This window comes from Tachyglossus aculeatus, chromosome X1 (genome assembly GCF_015852505.1).
Source record: "Tachyglossus aculeatus isolate mTacAcu1 chromosome X1, mTacAcu1.pri, whole genome shotgun sequence".
NCBI lineage: Eukaryota > Metazoa > Chordata > Mammalia > Monotremata > Tachyglossidae > Tachyglossus > Tachyglossus aculeatus.
Genome location: NC_052101.1, coordinates 79,399,615 through 79,413,475, shown reverse-complemented (window position 1 = coordinate 79,413,475; position 13,861 = coordinate 79,399,615). Strand labels below are relative to the sequence as shown.

At 43.3% G+C, this 13,861-nt stretch overlaps 1 protein-coding gene across 2 annotated transcripts in view; it reads right to left on the bottom strand.

The window, feature by feature from the left end:
- The window catches only part of TKT (transketolase), a 33,004-nt gene that overhangs the window by 3,259 nt on the left and 15,884 nt on the right, over positions 1-13,861 (bottom strand). For both annotated transcript variants that reach the window (XM_038772848.1, XM_038772849.1), the window contains 6 exons: positions 11,925-12,116; positions 10,797-10,915; positions 7,042-7,235; positions 5,859-6,023; positions 4,569-4,725; positions 103-233 (listed from right to left, as the gene is read on the bottom strand). In XM_038772848.1, the coding sequence (XP_038628776.1) occupies positions 103-233; positions 4,569-4,725; positions 5,859-6,023; positions 7,042-7,235; positions 10,797-10,915; positions 11,925-12,116 (958 nt within the window). The remainder of the gene's footprint in view (positions 1-102; positions 234-4,568; positions 4,726-5,858; positions 6,024-7,041; positions 7,236-10,796; positions 10,916-11,924; positions 12,117-13,861) is intronic.

Here is a 13,861-nt window from a genome sequence, read left to right as displayed (position 1 = left end):
TTTGAGTCAGCAACTTTAAAGCTAGCCACCAGTTGCCATGAATAAAAGATATGCTACCCCCACATAGACCCAACCTAGAAAGAGCAGCCAGTGATGACAAACCTTTGTGTTGGCAGCTAATTCCACTGCTTTCTCAGCAGAAACTGCATCACTTGGATAAAAGACAGTTGAATTTGGAATAGATCGGAACATAGACAGATCTTCCAGGGCCATCTGGGATGGCCCATCCTCACCTATGAAGAAAATGAAAGGGACAAAATAGAATGGTTCATCATCAAGTTGTCAGCAGTAGTGACTGAGCCTACCACCTGCAGAACACTGGTAGCTGGCATTAGGGGGATACACAGAAGTGACAAAGTTTTGTACTCAAAGAATTTACAATCTAATGAAGAAGCGGAAAATGATTTCTGCCTAAGGACCACTTAACCAATTGAACAACCCTACTGAGAGCTGCTTCCAGCTGTCATAGTGAAAGGCAAGGGGAAGGGAGGAAGGAAGGATGGGAGGGAGGTGGTAGGAGCAGGGCAGTTCTTTTTAAAAGCTTCCTATCCTTGCTTATCCTTTCCTAATCTAGGTGTTTGCTCTCCTTTTGTTCACAGTTGATAATTATGGGTACTAATTAACAGAGGTAAAGAGTACGGGGAGGGAAAGGGGTGTTTAAAGAGTGGGAACAGTGACACTTCTAACTGAGGGGGCTTCTAACTAGCTCTGAAGTACTAATATTCTGTTCTAAAATTGTGGCATGTATAGCAGGTCGGTGGAGAACCTGAAAAATCTACCTGCTTAAGAAATATCTTCTCCTTAACTTGAAATCAAAAACAATAAAGAGACAGGAGGCTAAAAGGAAAAATCTACGCTTAAAAGAGGACAAATAAAAGTAGGGAATAATGACAAAATAATCAGCCCTATCCCGACATATCATAGGGTAGAACATGACCTAATTTACACCCAGACAGTAATGTACATCCTGGTGGGATCTGTTGGTTGATTAAAAAATAAGAAGTGACTAAAAATGAAAAGGGAAGAAGATGAAGGCAATTTTCCATGAGCTTTCAATACAGATAGTGTTTGAAGATAAAAGGGTTGCCCAAAATTGAACACAGAATGTGGGTTTATACACATGCTCCCCTTTGCTTATCTTTCTCTCCCTCCTATATATGAGTGTGCATACATCCCATAGATTTGATCAGACACACACACATGCTTAAAAAAATAGGGAAAAATCAGATTCTCCCATTTGTTAAAGTGTGCACTTACAGACCATTTGGGTACTGTTTAGTTAATCACTACTGCAGTGCACTAAATGGTCTTTTCCCATACAACAGGTTAGATTTAATGTGCAGAGTCCAACATTCAGATGGTCAGAAAAAAACAATAAAGTGCATAGCAATCTGTAAATGCTTTAGGAGAAACTGGTGTGTTAACCTCCTTCCTTTCTCAGTATGTGTGTATGTGTGTGTCTCTTTTTCCCTGCCTGTGTCTCCTTATGCGGAAACAGTTTCTTCTGCACAATCCTTGCTCTCTTTCCACCCTCCTACTATTGTCCTTTCTCTCCATAATCTAAGCTTAGTAACTCCCTGGCCTCCAGCCTCTGCCATTTCCTCCATACTACACTGTCCCATTTCTTGTCTCCCCTCCCTCAGAGGATGGCCTCTCCAGACTTCTTCCTCTTCTAGGCAAGCTCAATAGTTAGTTAAAGGCCAGACATTCTTAGGAACTGACACATTAGGCACCTGGTATATGGCTAACTTGTATGGTTTACGATTGAAGTTATGTAGCTATGTGGCTTTGGAACATTTTTTTTAATGGCGTTTGTTTAGCACTTACTATGTGCCAGGTACTTTTCTAAGTGCTGGGGTAGATACAAGATAATCAGGTTGGACACATGGGGCTCATAGTCTTAATCCCCATTTTACAAATGAGGTAACTGAGGCTCAGAAGTTAAGTAACTTGCCCAAGGTCACACAGAAGACAAGTGGCAGAGCTGGGACTAGTACCCAGGTCCTTCTGACTCCCAGGCCCATGCTTTATCCATGCTCTATCCACTAGGCCACACTGCTTCTCCGGGCATGCTATTTCTCCAAAAACTAGAACACTAGTAGAAAACTAGAAAACTAGAACACATTTCTGAAAACTAGAACACTACTGGCATTCGGAATAATGACATGATTACTGTGTTCCACAGCTAAAGTCTAAAACCCACACACGCTAGGAGTTCAGGGTGACCTAGCGTAATTTAACAAGTAAGGAATCAAGAAGTGTCAAAACTATCAAATCAGCACCTGGAAGAGCCAGGATAAATACAAATGGAAGCAGAGCCTATCAATCTGTACCTATAATTTTTAGATACATAGCACAGGTCTATACAGGGAAATTTTCTGGCTAGTTGAGGTCTACACTTTCCACTTTGGCCTCAAGCTATGCAAAGTGTAATTTTAGATTTTAATTATTCAGATAATGTGCATATAAAGACAGCCTCAGTCTCTAATAAAGGCCCTTAACCATTACCTTCAAGGTTCTCCATCAGCTATTTCCCTCTTACTAATTCATTCTACTACAACCAGCTCACACTCTTTGCTTCTCCCAAGGAAACCTTTTTGTACCTGGCTTTCGACTCTCCCACCTATGACCCGTTGCTTACATCCTTCCCAGTGCAGGGAACTCTCCCCCTCCCCTACCCCCACCTCTCTTTTTCATCGAACCATACACTTCCTTCAAAAAGTGCCTTAAAAGCCACCTCCGCTGAGAGGCATTCCCTGATTAATTCTTCCTTTCCTGGTCATGTCACCGCATCAGTCACTTTAGCAATCATGTTCCTAGCTGCTTATTTATTTGCTTACTTTTTTATAATATGTACCCATTCTCTTACTTGTTTACCTACTGTATAGTTGGCAATTTATGTCTGCTTGTTTCACCACATTGGATTGCAAAACTCCTTAGGGGCAAGGGCCACTATTTGAAGTCTATTGTATGGTCCCCAACACCTAGAATAACCTTCTGCACACAGTGGGTGCTAAATAACTGCTACGGCAGAGGAAGTTATTATCATTATTATTATTATTGTTATGGTACTTGTTAAGTGCTTCTATGTGCCAAGCACTGTTCTAAGCGCTGGGGTAGATACAAGCTAATCAGGTTGGACACAGTTCCTGTCCCACATGGGGCCCACACTTAATACCCATTTTACAGATGAGGTAACTGAGGCCCAGAGAACTGAAGTGACTTGCCCAAGGTCACACAGCAGACAAGTGGTAGAGCCAGGGTTAGAACCCAGGTCTGTACTCTGTCCACTAAGCCATGAAGTATTTATTTATACATAAACAACCATCTTGAGGATCAAAGACCGCCAGCTTTGAATTCTCTGTGCTCTGGTTTATACTCTAAATTTTTCCAGAGAAATGATGTTTTAGACTGATTCTATACAGGCCAAGCCGGATGCCTAGCTCTCCAATCACGTGCTCATTTGGACTGTGCAGATACCACAGTCTATTAGGGAAGTACCAACACTATTCCTAGCTCCAGAGCCATTCCAGATCACTGAAAAGGAAGTATTCACCACAACCCTGTTGTCTGTCTTCAGCCTGGAAGCAGAAGGTCTAGTCAGTCAAATGACTATTTAACTGAGGTCTTTCCAGGCTCAAGCATGTCAAAAATACTTATTGCAAATTGCAAGGCATACATTGAACATCATGGTTGGGTCTGGAAAGATTTTTATTTTTTTCTAAACTGCTGCCCTGTTTATTTGAAGCGGAACTTTTTAGAGATATGTTTTAAAAGGTAAATTATGTGAACGGGGTTATATAAGTTTCTGCCAATGGTAATTTCAATACAACACTGACAGTAGCTATGATTTACTGCCAGAAGAATATCTTAAGCAAAGAAGCCTGGAGGTAAAGCTATCAGGAAGAATCAGGGGCCAGCATTTCAGCAGCCCTGCCCAGGGGGTGGAATCAGGGGTGGAACCGTAAAACCATGTGACTTCTCCCTGGAGCTTTTGCTCTCCTCCTTTGGAACTTGAGACTTTGGACTTCTGCAACTCCCAACTAATGAAAAAAAAAGTTACTCATACAGAGAGCCTTTCCTGCCACTCCTTGGCTTAATTCTACACAAAAGAGTTGATGCAGGTACATAGAGACTTCATTTGAAGGCAGCAAAGCAGTTTCAGCTTGGCTGCCTTGAAAATGAGACTGAAACAACCCTTCCCTAACTCCCAAGATATGGCATGTAATGCAACACAAACATCCTAGTCTTTTTCTCCCTGACAAATGAGAAAGACTCTCGGAGAAACTGGAGTGCAAGTTGTCCCTTGTGTTCCCAAATAACCGAAGGAGAAAAGCAGCCATAGACAAAATTTTAGAAGGAGCCATGGACCTCTAAAACCCCAGCAGGAGGTCAATCTTCGCAAAAAATTCCAAAACAAATCTATGAAGAGCAAACTAAATCACACAGGGAACCAAAAGAACAGATCATATTGCTGGGCTGGCCATCCAATCGGTACTGGCTGTTGCTGAAGAGGTATAAATCACCTCCAGCAAGCTCGCCTTCAACAATGGCCCTTTGCCACTTACCAATAGACACACCACAGTGAGAACCACAAAGGTTGATGTTACTCTCTGAGATGGCTGCCATGCGGATCTGGTCAAATGCCCGGGTGTAAAAAGCAGCAAAAGTGCTGCAGAAAGGCACAGTCCTGTCCCGTGTGGCACACCCAACCGCAATGCTCACCTAGGGAGATAGGGGAGCAGAGGAGAACCCACAGTGAGAAAGTCACCACTTTCCAATGGTGATGCTAGGCCCTCGAGGACACTCCCATCTCACATCACACCAACACGAGGGAGGGTTTTGACAACAGCTTTCTTTTCTCTAGGCATAACCGATCTAGCTCCTCAGTTTGGGTACTCACTATCCATAGGAAGTAATGCCAGAATAATCTCCTTCGCCTCCTCCAATCTTCTTCCCTGGGCTACCAGAGTTCTTTGCTTTTGTGACACCAAGTCTTGTGGCCTTTCACCACTGCATGAAAATGGTCCAGCTGCCAATTGCAGGATCTCTCTCAAAGAGTATCCAGATCAAAACCTTATGAGCATCACTAATCTGACTATGGGGGCTGGTCCTTCATCCCGGCTCCACCAATTGTCAGCTGTGTGACTTTGGGCAAGTCACTTAACTTCTCTGGGCCTTAGTTCCCTCATCTGTAAAATGGGGATTGCGACTGTGAGCCCCCTGTGGGACAACCTGATCACCTTGTAACCTCCCCAGCGCTCAGAACAGTGCTTTGCACATAGTAAGTGCTTAATAAATGCCATTATTATTATTATTATTATTAAAAACAAAAGCAATTTCATCGGCTTTCTCTGCGACAGTCCCTGACTTTCCATCCATCAAGGTCACAAAGTCTACTGCTGTAATGATTTGTAGGAGATTAATTCAACTCATCTTCAAATATTGCCATTTCCATAGTGTTGACTAAGGAGACACATTATGCAGAATTGTCACATGGCTCCGGACCCAAACTAGGACATTTACCTCTAGGTCCAACCCTAAGACCCCACCCTTCATCCTTACTGCTTTTTCCCTTCCCCAATCCCTTCCAGTTATTGCTTCTTCCTTCGCACCTCTGCTTTCCGGACCCTCAAATGTCAGCTATCAGGTCAGACCTGGCACATCAAACTCTGCTCTAATTCAATCTAAGGGGGGCAAGTGCTTAGTACAGTGCTCTGCACACAGTAAGCGCTCAATAAATACGATTGAATGAATGAATGAGAAACATGTCCATGCTAGGTGAGCTGCCTTTCCACATCAGCTCCCAAACTGTGAGTGACACTGGAGCCAAGTATATTTTTTCAGCAGGCACCTACCATGTTTTGTTCAGCTATGTAACACTCGATGAAACGGTTAGGGTGCTCCTTCTTGAAGAGTTCAGAGAAGGTGGAATTCTTTGTGTCTCCATCCAGAGCAATCACGCGGTCATTGGCATGCCCCAACTTGGCCAGAGCCACTCCATAGGCCTTGCGGGTGGCCACCTGAGAAGAAGAAAATAAATGTGGAGCTTTCACCCTTTTGACCTTTAGGGATTTCTTTTTCCCCTACGAGCAATTTCACATATGGACATGTCTTTTAGGGGAAGGTTAAACTGCAAAGATGAAATCATCACCATGCTATATAGATGGGAGGACAAAAACAAAATTAGCTTTCCTTCGCCACTCTTTGTCCCCATATTCAGCTACTTAGGCAGTATGCCCTTAGAAGTAATGAAGCATTATAGTTCATGTGACCAATCTTCTAAATAGCTGTGAGATCAGGACCTGCCCCAGAACTTCTCAAGCAGTCTTAACATCACCTAGGAATCACACTCAATAGCAAATGGGAAGAATGGTTAATAGATTGGAATAACTCTGGACACTGTAAATGCTCAATAAATAGCATTGATTAATAAGAAAAAGAAGGAGAAAGAAGTAAAGAAGTAGACATTCCTGGCCAGGGAATGTCTAGGACAATGGCCAGCAGCAAAGTGAGGCCCAGGTGGCACAGCTGTTAGTCACTGCCTTTCTCCTGAGTTTCAAATAAGTGCAAGGGTCAGGGAGGGAGAGAAATTATACCTGAGTGATTTTCTAGAATGGTTTTGAAAGCCTGGCACATGCAATTTATCTAATATTGTGATTACTGAAGTATGCTGGGTACACCCATCTTTGTTCTAAATGACTCATAGCCCAGAGAAAAAAACACGATCGAGTGTGGTGGGACCTGAGCTCAGATACCAACTTTTCACTTTGAGTGGAGGGACAAACAGGGGCAGAGAATTTAGTGGGGGATGAAGACTGGGAAGAGATGAGCTTCAAAGAGCTCTTTGGCCAGGAAACCACCATTTTGGGTCTTTTTGGCCCTGATTTTCTGAAACTCTTACTTATTTTCAGAGACCTGAGATAGCTGGTGTAGGATCCAGCTCAAAGACCTGTGGGAGGTGATTATCCACACTGCCCCCATAGAGTGAGCACCTTTGGGACTGAGTAACTGAGTAACTGATGGAGTACACTGTGGTACCTTATCTCCAGCTTTGTAATTTGGGGGAGATGACATTCGAATGTTTTTAATATTAACCACAGGTGCATCCTCTTCTGGCAGAGCAGCAAGAATCTTTTTCTTGCTCTGGATTTTGGTGTTAATTTCCTGAACAATTTGCTCAGCCATGTTTTTAGGAAGGGGTTTTCCATGCCAGGCTTCCTTATCTTCAACACCTGGAGAGAGAAAACAGAAAAGAACAGAATGAGCAAAAGAAAAAGAAAACTAATCCTACAGATGTTTGCCCCAAACATACAGTAAACCAGGTTAGGAGTTCAACAAAGACACAGAAACAGGAAGAATCCAATTTTTTTACAGTTGATAAAACAGATCCATTACTAAGTAAAGATCGTGACTGCCAACACAGCCTGAAAATTGACGCAGTTTACATTTCCAATTTCTAAACTTTTCAGCAGGCCCTCTAGAATATAAGGTCCTTGTGGGCAGGGAAGGAACGTGTCTATCAACTCTGTTGTACCGTACTCTCCCAAGTGCTTAGTAAAGTGTTCTGCACATAGTAAGGGCTTAATAAATGCCACTGATTGATTGATGGATTGCCCTCAATGGTAATTTCAGCTATATAACCATTACAGAAAGTTGTCCTCTAGCGAAAGATTAAAAAACAAAAAAAAAACCCCAAAACAAAATACAAAATAAATTTAAAACTTTGGGGAGGGGATCGCTCCTTTTTTCTGTTATTCTGGACCCGATGGGTATTCTCCTACATGGATGGCAGAGGGATGGCCCAGGCTGACCTATGATACTCATTTTCAAATTCCTTCCAGGCGCACAAGTATGACTAAGGCACGCAGAGAATACTGGAGAAGTCCTATCACTTTCCAGACTTATTTCTCAACCTGAGGAGTGGGTGTCAAGGAAGAACTTTTCTGCCTTAGGTACAATTCAGAGGTCAAAGAGAATTTGGTTTTCAGAATGACACAGAGAAAATAAGCACAGTCATTTCAGGTCAACTGAAGCTTTTCATACAGAACATTCTTTTACAACATAATCTCCTAATGCAACTATGAGTTTCAACTCTATCCTTTCAACAGCCATACTGTCTCATCAGAAAGAAATAGTTTCTTAATCTGTGCTGGCAGGAATATAAAGCAATATTCAATGAAGCAGGCAACCTGACTGGACACTGGACACATACAAATTAATGTGATATCACTCATTCCACTGAGAATGCAACCACATCTTTGCCCGATTAAGCGCAAGAACTATCAACTATCATCACTACGCTGATGACACCCAAATCTACATCTCTGCCCCTGCTCTCTCTCCTGCCCTTCAGGCTTGGATCTCCTCCTGCCTTCAGGACATCTCCATCTGGATGCCTGCCCGCCATCTAAAACTCAATATGTCCAAGACTCCTTTTCTTCCTTCCCAAACCTTGCCCTCCCCCTGACTTACCCGACACTGTAGACGGCACTACCATCCTTCCTGTCTCACAAGCCCACAACGTTGGTGTCATCCTCAACTCCGCTCTCTCGTTCACCCCTCACATCCAATCCGTCACCGAAACCTGCCAGTCTCACCTCCATAACATCGCCAAGATCCACCCTTTCCTCTCCATCCAAACCACTACCCTGCTGGTTCAATCTCTCATCCTATCCCGACTGGATTACTGCATCAGCCTCCACTCTGATCTCTCATCCTCCTGTCTATCCCCACTTCAGTCTATACTTTACGCTCCTGCCCGGATCATCTTTGTGCAGAAACGCTATGGGCATGTTACTCCCCTCCTCAAAAATCTCCAGTGGCTGCCAGTCAACCTACACATCAAGCAAAAACTCCTCACTCTCGGCTTCAAGGCTCTCCATCACCTCGCCCCCTCCTACCTCACCTCCCTTCTCTCCTTCTACAGCCCAGCCGGCACCCTCCAGTCCTCTGCCGCTAACCTCCTCACTGTGCCTCGTTCTCGCCTGTCCCACTGTCGACCCCCAGCCCACGTCCTTCCCCTGGCCTGGAATGCCCTCCCTCCGCACATTTGCCTAGCTAGCTCTCTTCCTCCCTTCAAAGTCCTACTGAGAGCTCACCTCCTCCAAGAGGACTTCCCAGACTGAGCCCCCTTTTTCCTCTCCTCCTCCCCATCCCCCCCACCTACCTCCTTCCCCTCCCCACAGCGCCTGTATATGTCTGTACAGATTTATTACTCTATTTATTTTACTTGTACATATTTACTATTCTATTTATTTTGTTAATGATGTGCATCTAGCTTTAATTCTACATGTTCTGACAACTTGACACCTGTCCACATATTTTGTTTTGTTGTCTGTCTCCCACTTCTAGACTGTGAGCCCGTTGTTGGGTAGGGACCATCTCTATTGTACTTCCCAAGCATTTAGTACAGTGCTCTGCACACAAAAAGCGCTCAATAAATACAACTGAATGAATGAAGTGATAAGTTTGTTGTAAAAAGGCTACCTGTTTCCTCTTGACAACATAGTCCATGGTAGAATGCTTCCCACACGATATTTCTAGTTTCCCCATTGATTCACTTTTTAAAGGGGTTTCTCATCACTTTAGGAATACCTTTTTTTTTTTCTTAAATCAGAGGTTGGAGAAACCAGTCTCAGGGAGTGAAGTGCTTCCCTGAGCCCCTCAGTGATTCCAAACTGCCAGAAGCCCAAGAAGAACCTTCACCAAGCAGAGCTGAGACATGAATTCTCCAAGGGGCACAGTGCTAAAAGCAAAGTGAAAGCCTCAGGAAACAGGGCTGGAGAAGACAGATGGTACTGGAAGAGGGCACTTATCCCTCCAGGGGTCAGGGCACTCCACAGAACCCTCTACTTTAAACAGAAAATCCTGTTAAGTGCCTAAAGCAAAGTCCCTGATTTACATTCAGCTCTGTTTATTCAAGACCCTTTGAAAACTGTGCTTTACAAAAAGTGGGTACTTGATAAATGATTCACTGAAAGCTGACGTCTTTCAAGAAATGTTACAAATGATCACAAATAGCAAGTTGGCAGTAAATACATTTCTAGAGATGATTATTGAGGCACTGGGATATTTGTCATTTATTCTGTTGACTCGCCCAATCTATCAATCAATGGTGTTTACTCAGTGCATACTGTCTGAGAGAGTACAATATAATACAGTATATCGATGTGATCCCTGCCCACAGTAAGCATAGACTAGAGGGGAATAAATGTAATAAATGGAACCAGAGTTGCTTAAAAGACTTATGCCTACTGCAAAAAGTGAGCAATGTGCACTAACCAATTTTAGTTTATGGTAAATCTAAGTGTGTACACATACATTCACACCTACCCACACACACAGGTTTTCTGAAAGCCTGGGTAACCACACACACATACACATCTATGTCATGAGAAGCAGCGTGGTCTAGTGGATAGAGCACGGGCCTGGGCGTCGGAAGGACCTGGGTTCTAATCCCTGCTCCACTACTTGTCCACCTTGTGACCTTGGGCAAATCACTTAACTCCTCTGTAAAATGGCGATTAAGACTGTGACCCCCATGTGGGACATGGACTGTGTCCAACCTGATTAGCTTGTATCTACCCCAGAGCTTAGTACAGTGCCTGGCACACAGTAAATTCTTAACAAATACCATTTAAAAAAATCCAAAAGCATTGATAAAGTGTCTCCTCATTTGCTGCTGTGTGTCAGGGAGTGTCACTCAGTTTGTTTAATCAGGTCTGGCCTCTGTCCTTCAGGGGTTTACAGATAGATGTGCTGGTAAACTTCAAAGAGATGGGTGCGCCACTTACCTGCTATTCCACGACCTTTAAAAGTCTTGGCAATAACTGCAGTTGGCTGATGTTTGGCTTGGCCAAAGGCCTTGCACAGTTCCTCCACGCTGTGACCATCAACTATAATTGCGTGCCAACTGGGAACAGAGAAGGGTATCAGAAGTTACTAGATTAGTACTGAATTCACACAATTTAGCAGTCAGGAGAGTATCATTTCAAACTGCTACTATAGACTATGAAAGGTAAAACAGGCTAAGTGACCTGGGAACGCAGAATGATATTTCACACACAGGATACAATATCATATGGAGAGGGGTGTGTGCAAAGGACTCTATCAGATGTTTCAAAAACAAGGTGTTCATTTCTGTAATGTAACTCAAACCATGACATGTACATTAATAAATTCTCACAACCTTGGGGTGAGAGAATAGCACCACTCTTACCTCACAGGCAAACACAGAGCAACGAAAGCACTGAAGTGACTGACCTAAGGTAATGCAGTGCCTCGATCAGAAGGCCTGCGGTAAACCTGACTATAAGTTTAAAAAAGTTATAAATAAAGTCCAAACCTCACTTGTTTCTTAATGGCCCTATCATTTTCAAGGTAACAAAAAGGGTTTGATAATCAGAAATTTTTTGTGTATGATTTAGCACCAGCAGGCTGGAAAAAGCTAGGCAGAGCTAATGCAGACAAGTCGGTCGTGCCATGGAGTCTCTTCCTCGAACAAGGCTGATCGGCCAGATGCTCTACACTGTTGACACTCATGGGTATTACAGGACTCGAAAAAGGAGAAGGAATATTGCAAAGGCCAACAGCAGGTAGATTGTGCATTTTGCTTTTGTTCAGCGGTTTTGGCCCTCCTTAGGGGCAGGCAGCTGGTCCAAAGCAGTTGCTGATTTGCAAATAAAAGTTTTGAACACATCTTACTTTTTATGCCCACAAAGAGATGTTGAATGCTCCTGAATATATGTTATTCCAGATATGTTGGCAAACAGTTCTCTTATAATGAAGTCCTAAAGCCTGCAACTATTCCTGGGACACAAGGATCAATCAAAGCAATGAAAAGCATGTGTAAAGCGAAAGAGAACAAAATCCCTCTCCTCCAACACAGACCAGCCTAGACATCATCTGTTTCAATCACATACCCAAAAGCTTCACAGCGTTTCTGGTAGACTTCCACCTGGTGCTGCAGTGGGGTAGGATTGCTTTGTCCAAGACGGTTAATATCCAGGATAGCAACCAGGTTATCTAACTTGTAGATTCCAGCAAAGGCCATGGCTTCCCACACTGAACCTTCAGAAAGTTCCCCATCACCGAGAAGGCAGTAGACACGGTAGCTAGAAAATAAATGGATAATGTCCATCACCTGCTAATGTCAGTGCCAATATCATCCACACAGGCTAAAGTGAATCAATTATTAACTCACAGAATAGGAACCAAGAGGGTGTCACTTCTCTGTTTTAAACATAAAGAGAGAGACTGTGTGACATTTCGTCCCCAAATTTTGGACAGGTGTAAGCGGTGCCTTTCCATAATAATATCACTAACTCGCATGCAAAAATGTGGGGAAAAGTGTTGGGTAAAAGCACAGACTCTTTTGCCAAGCAGCTGGTCTCCACATAATTTGTCATTGAACTAGATTCTCCCAATCTACTCCATGGCTTTCAGTAAAGCCCTTTGGAAGCTGCATTCACTTTCTTGGGAGACAGTGACTTTTATTTAGAAAGTTGCTGCCTCTGCAATCATCATGCCCCTTTGGCCAGAAAGACTAAATACACCTTCCAAGATAACCAAGGAAAGGACATCCCAGAATAGCCCTATTTCCCTGTTTGCTAATGCAGGTCCTGAGACAGCCCTCTGAACCAAAACAGAAGACATTAGAACAAAAAATTGGTCCATAAAAATGTTGATGCTGGGACCAAGTGAAACTGAAACTCGAAATACAGCAACCTTATTGTCAGGCAAAAAGAAAGGGAGGGAGAGAGAGCTGAGAAAGAGCTACTTTTAAAGGCTGGAGTGATATTCACAAGGTCAACAACAGTCAATCAATCAATCAATCATATTTATTGAGCGCTTACTGTGTGCAGAGCACTGTACTAAGCACTTGGGAAGTACAAGTTGGCAACATATAGAGACAGTCCCTACCCAACAGTGGGCTCACAGTCTAGAAGGGGGAGACAGAGAACAAAACCAAACATATTAACAAAATAAAATAAATAGAATAGATATGCACAAGTAAATTAAATAAATAAACAGAGTAATAAATATGTACAAACAGATATACATATAAAGAAGTGCTGTGGGGAAGGGAAGGAGGTAAGACGGGGGATGGAGAAGGGGACGAGGGGGAGAGGAAGGAGGGGGCTCAGTCTGGGAAGGCCTCCTGGAGGAGGTGAGCTCTCAGTAGGGCCTTGAAGAGAGGAAGAGAGCTAGCTTGGCGGATGTTGGGAGGGAGGGCATTCCAGGCCAGGGGGATGACATGGGGATACTGTTACTAAGCAGTATTACAGCCATAAACTCAAATTGTGTCATGTTGGATTACTTCCCTTTCTTTTATCAGGCACACTGCAGAAAGAACACCAGCACTTTCCTTTCTCTGAAAGTGGGAGCCCATAGTTCACTTAAGGAAGAAGAAATTTCAGTAGTACCGGCCATACAGGCCAAAAAGCATTAAAAGGTTTTGCAAGTTCCATTCAGCCACACCTCAGCTATCTGAACCTTGATTAACGAAAGCATTGTTTATCTAAAATTAGTTTCCTTTCTGGACAGCTTATCTTCCATGTTTAACTGAACACTCGACTACACACACTTAATTCTTCATCCTCTTTACATATGGAAAGTTGCATATTTCAAGCTGAGACTAGAGTGAAGACAAGAGCCATAGCCAGTTCTTGGATTTAGGCCATCATTCATTTAGGCTACCAAATGGCCATACCAGTTCAGGCCCTTTTTAATCACCCTCTTTCACAGTACTCCTGGAGCTACTCTGGGAATGGAGTTCACCTAGATATCAGTGTCCCAATTTTGGATTAGCGAGGAATGCAGGGCAAGAGGAGAAACTGACTGTACGTGAACTCGTTGC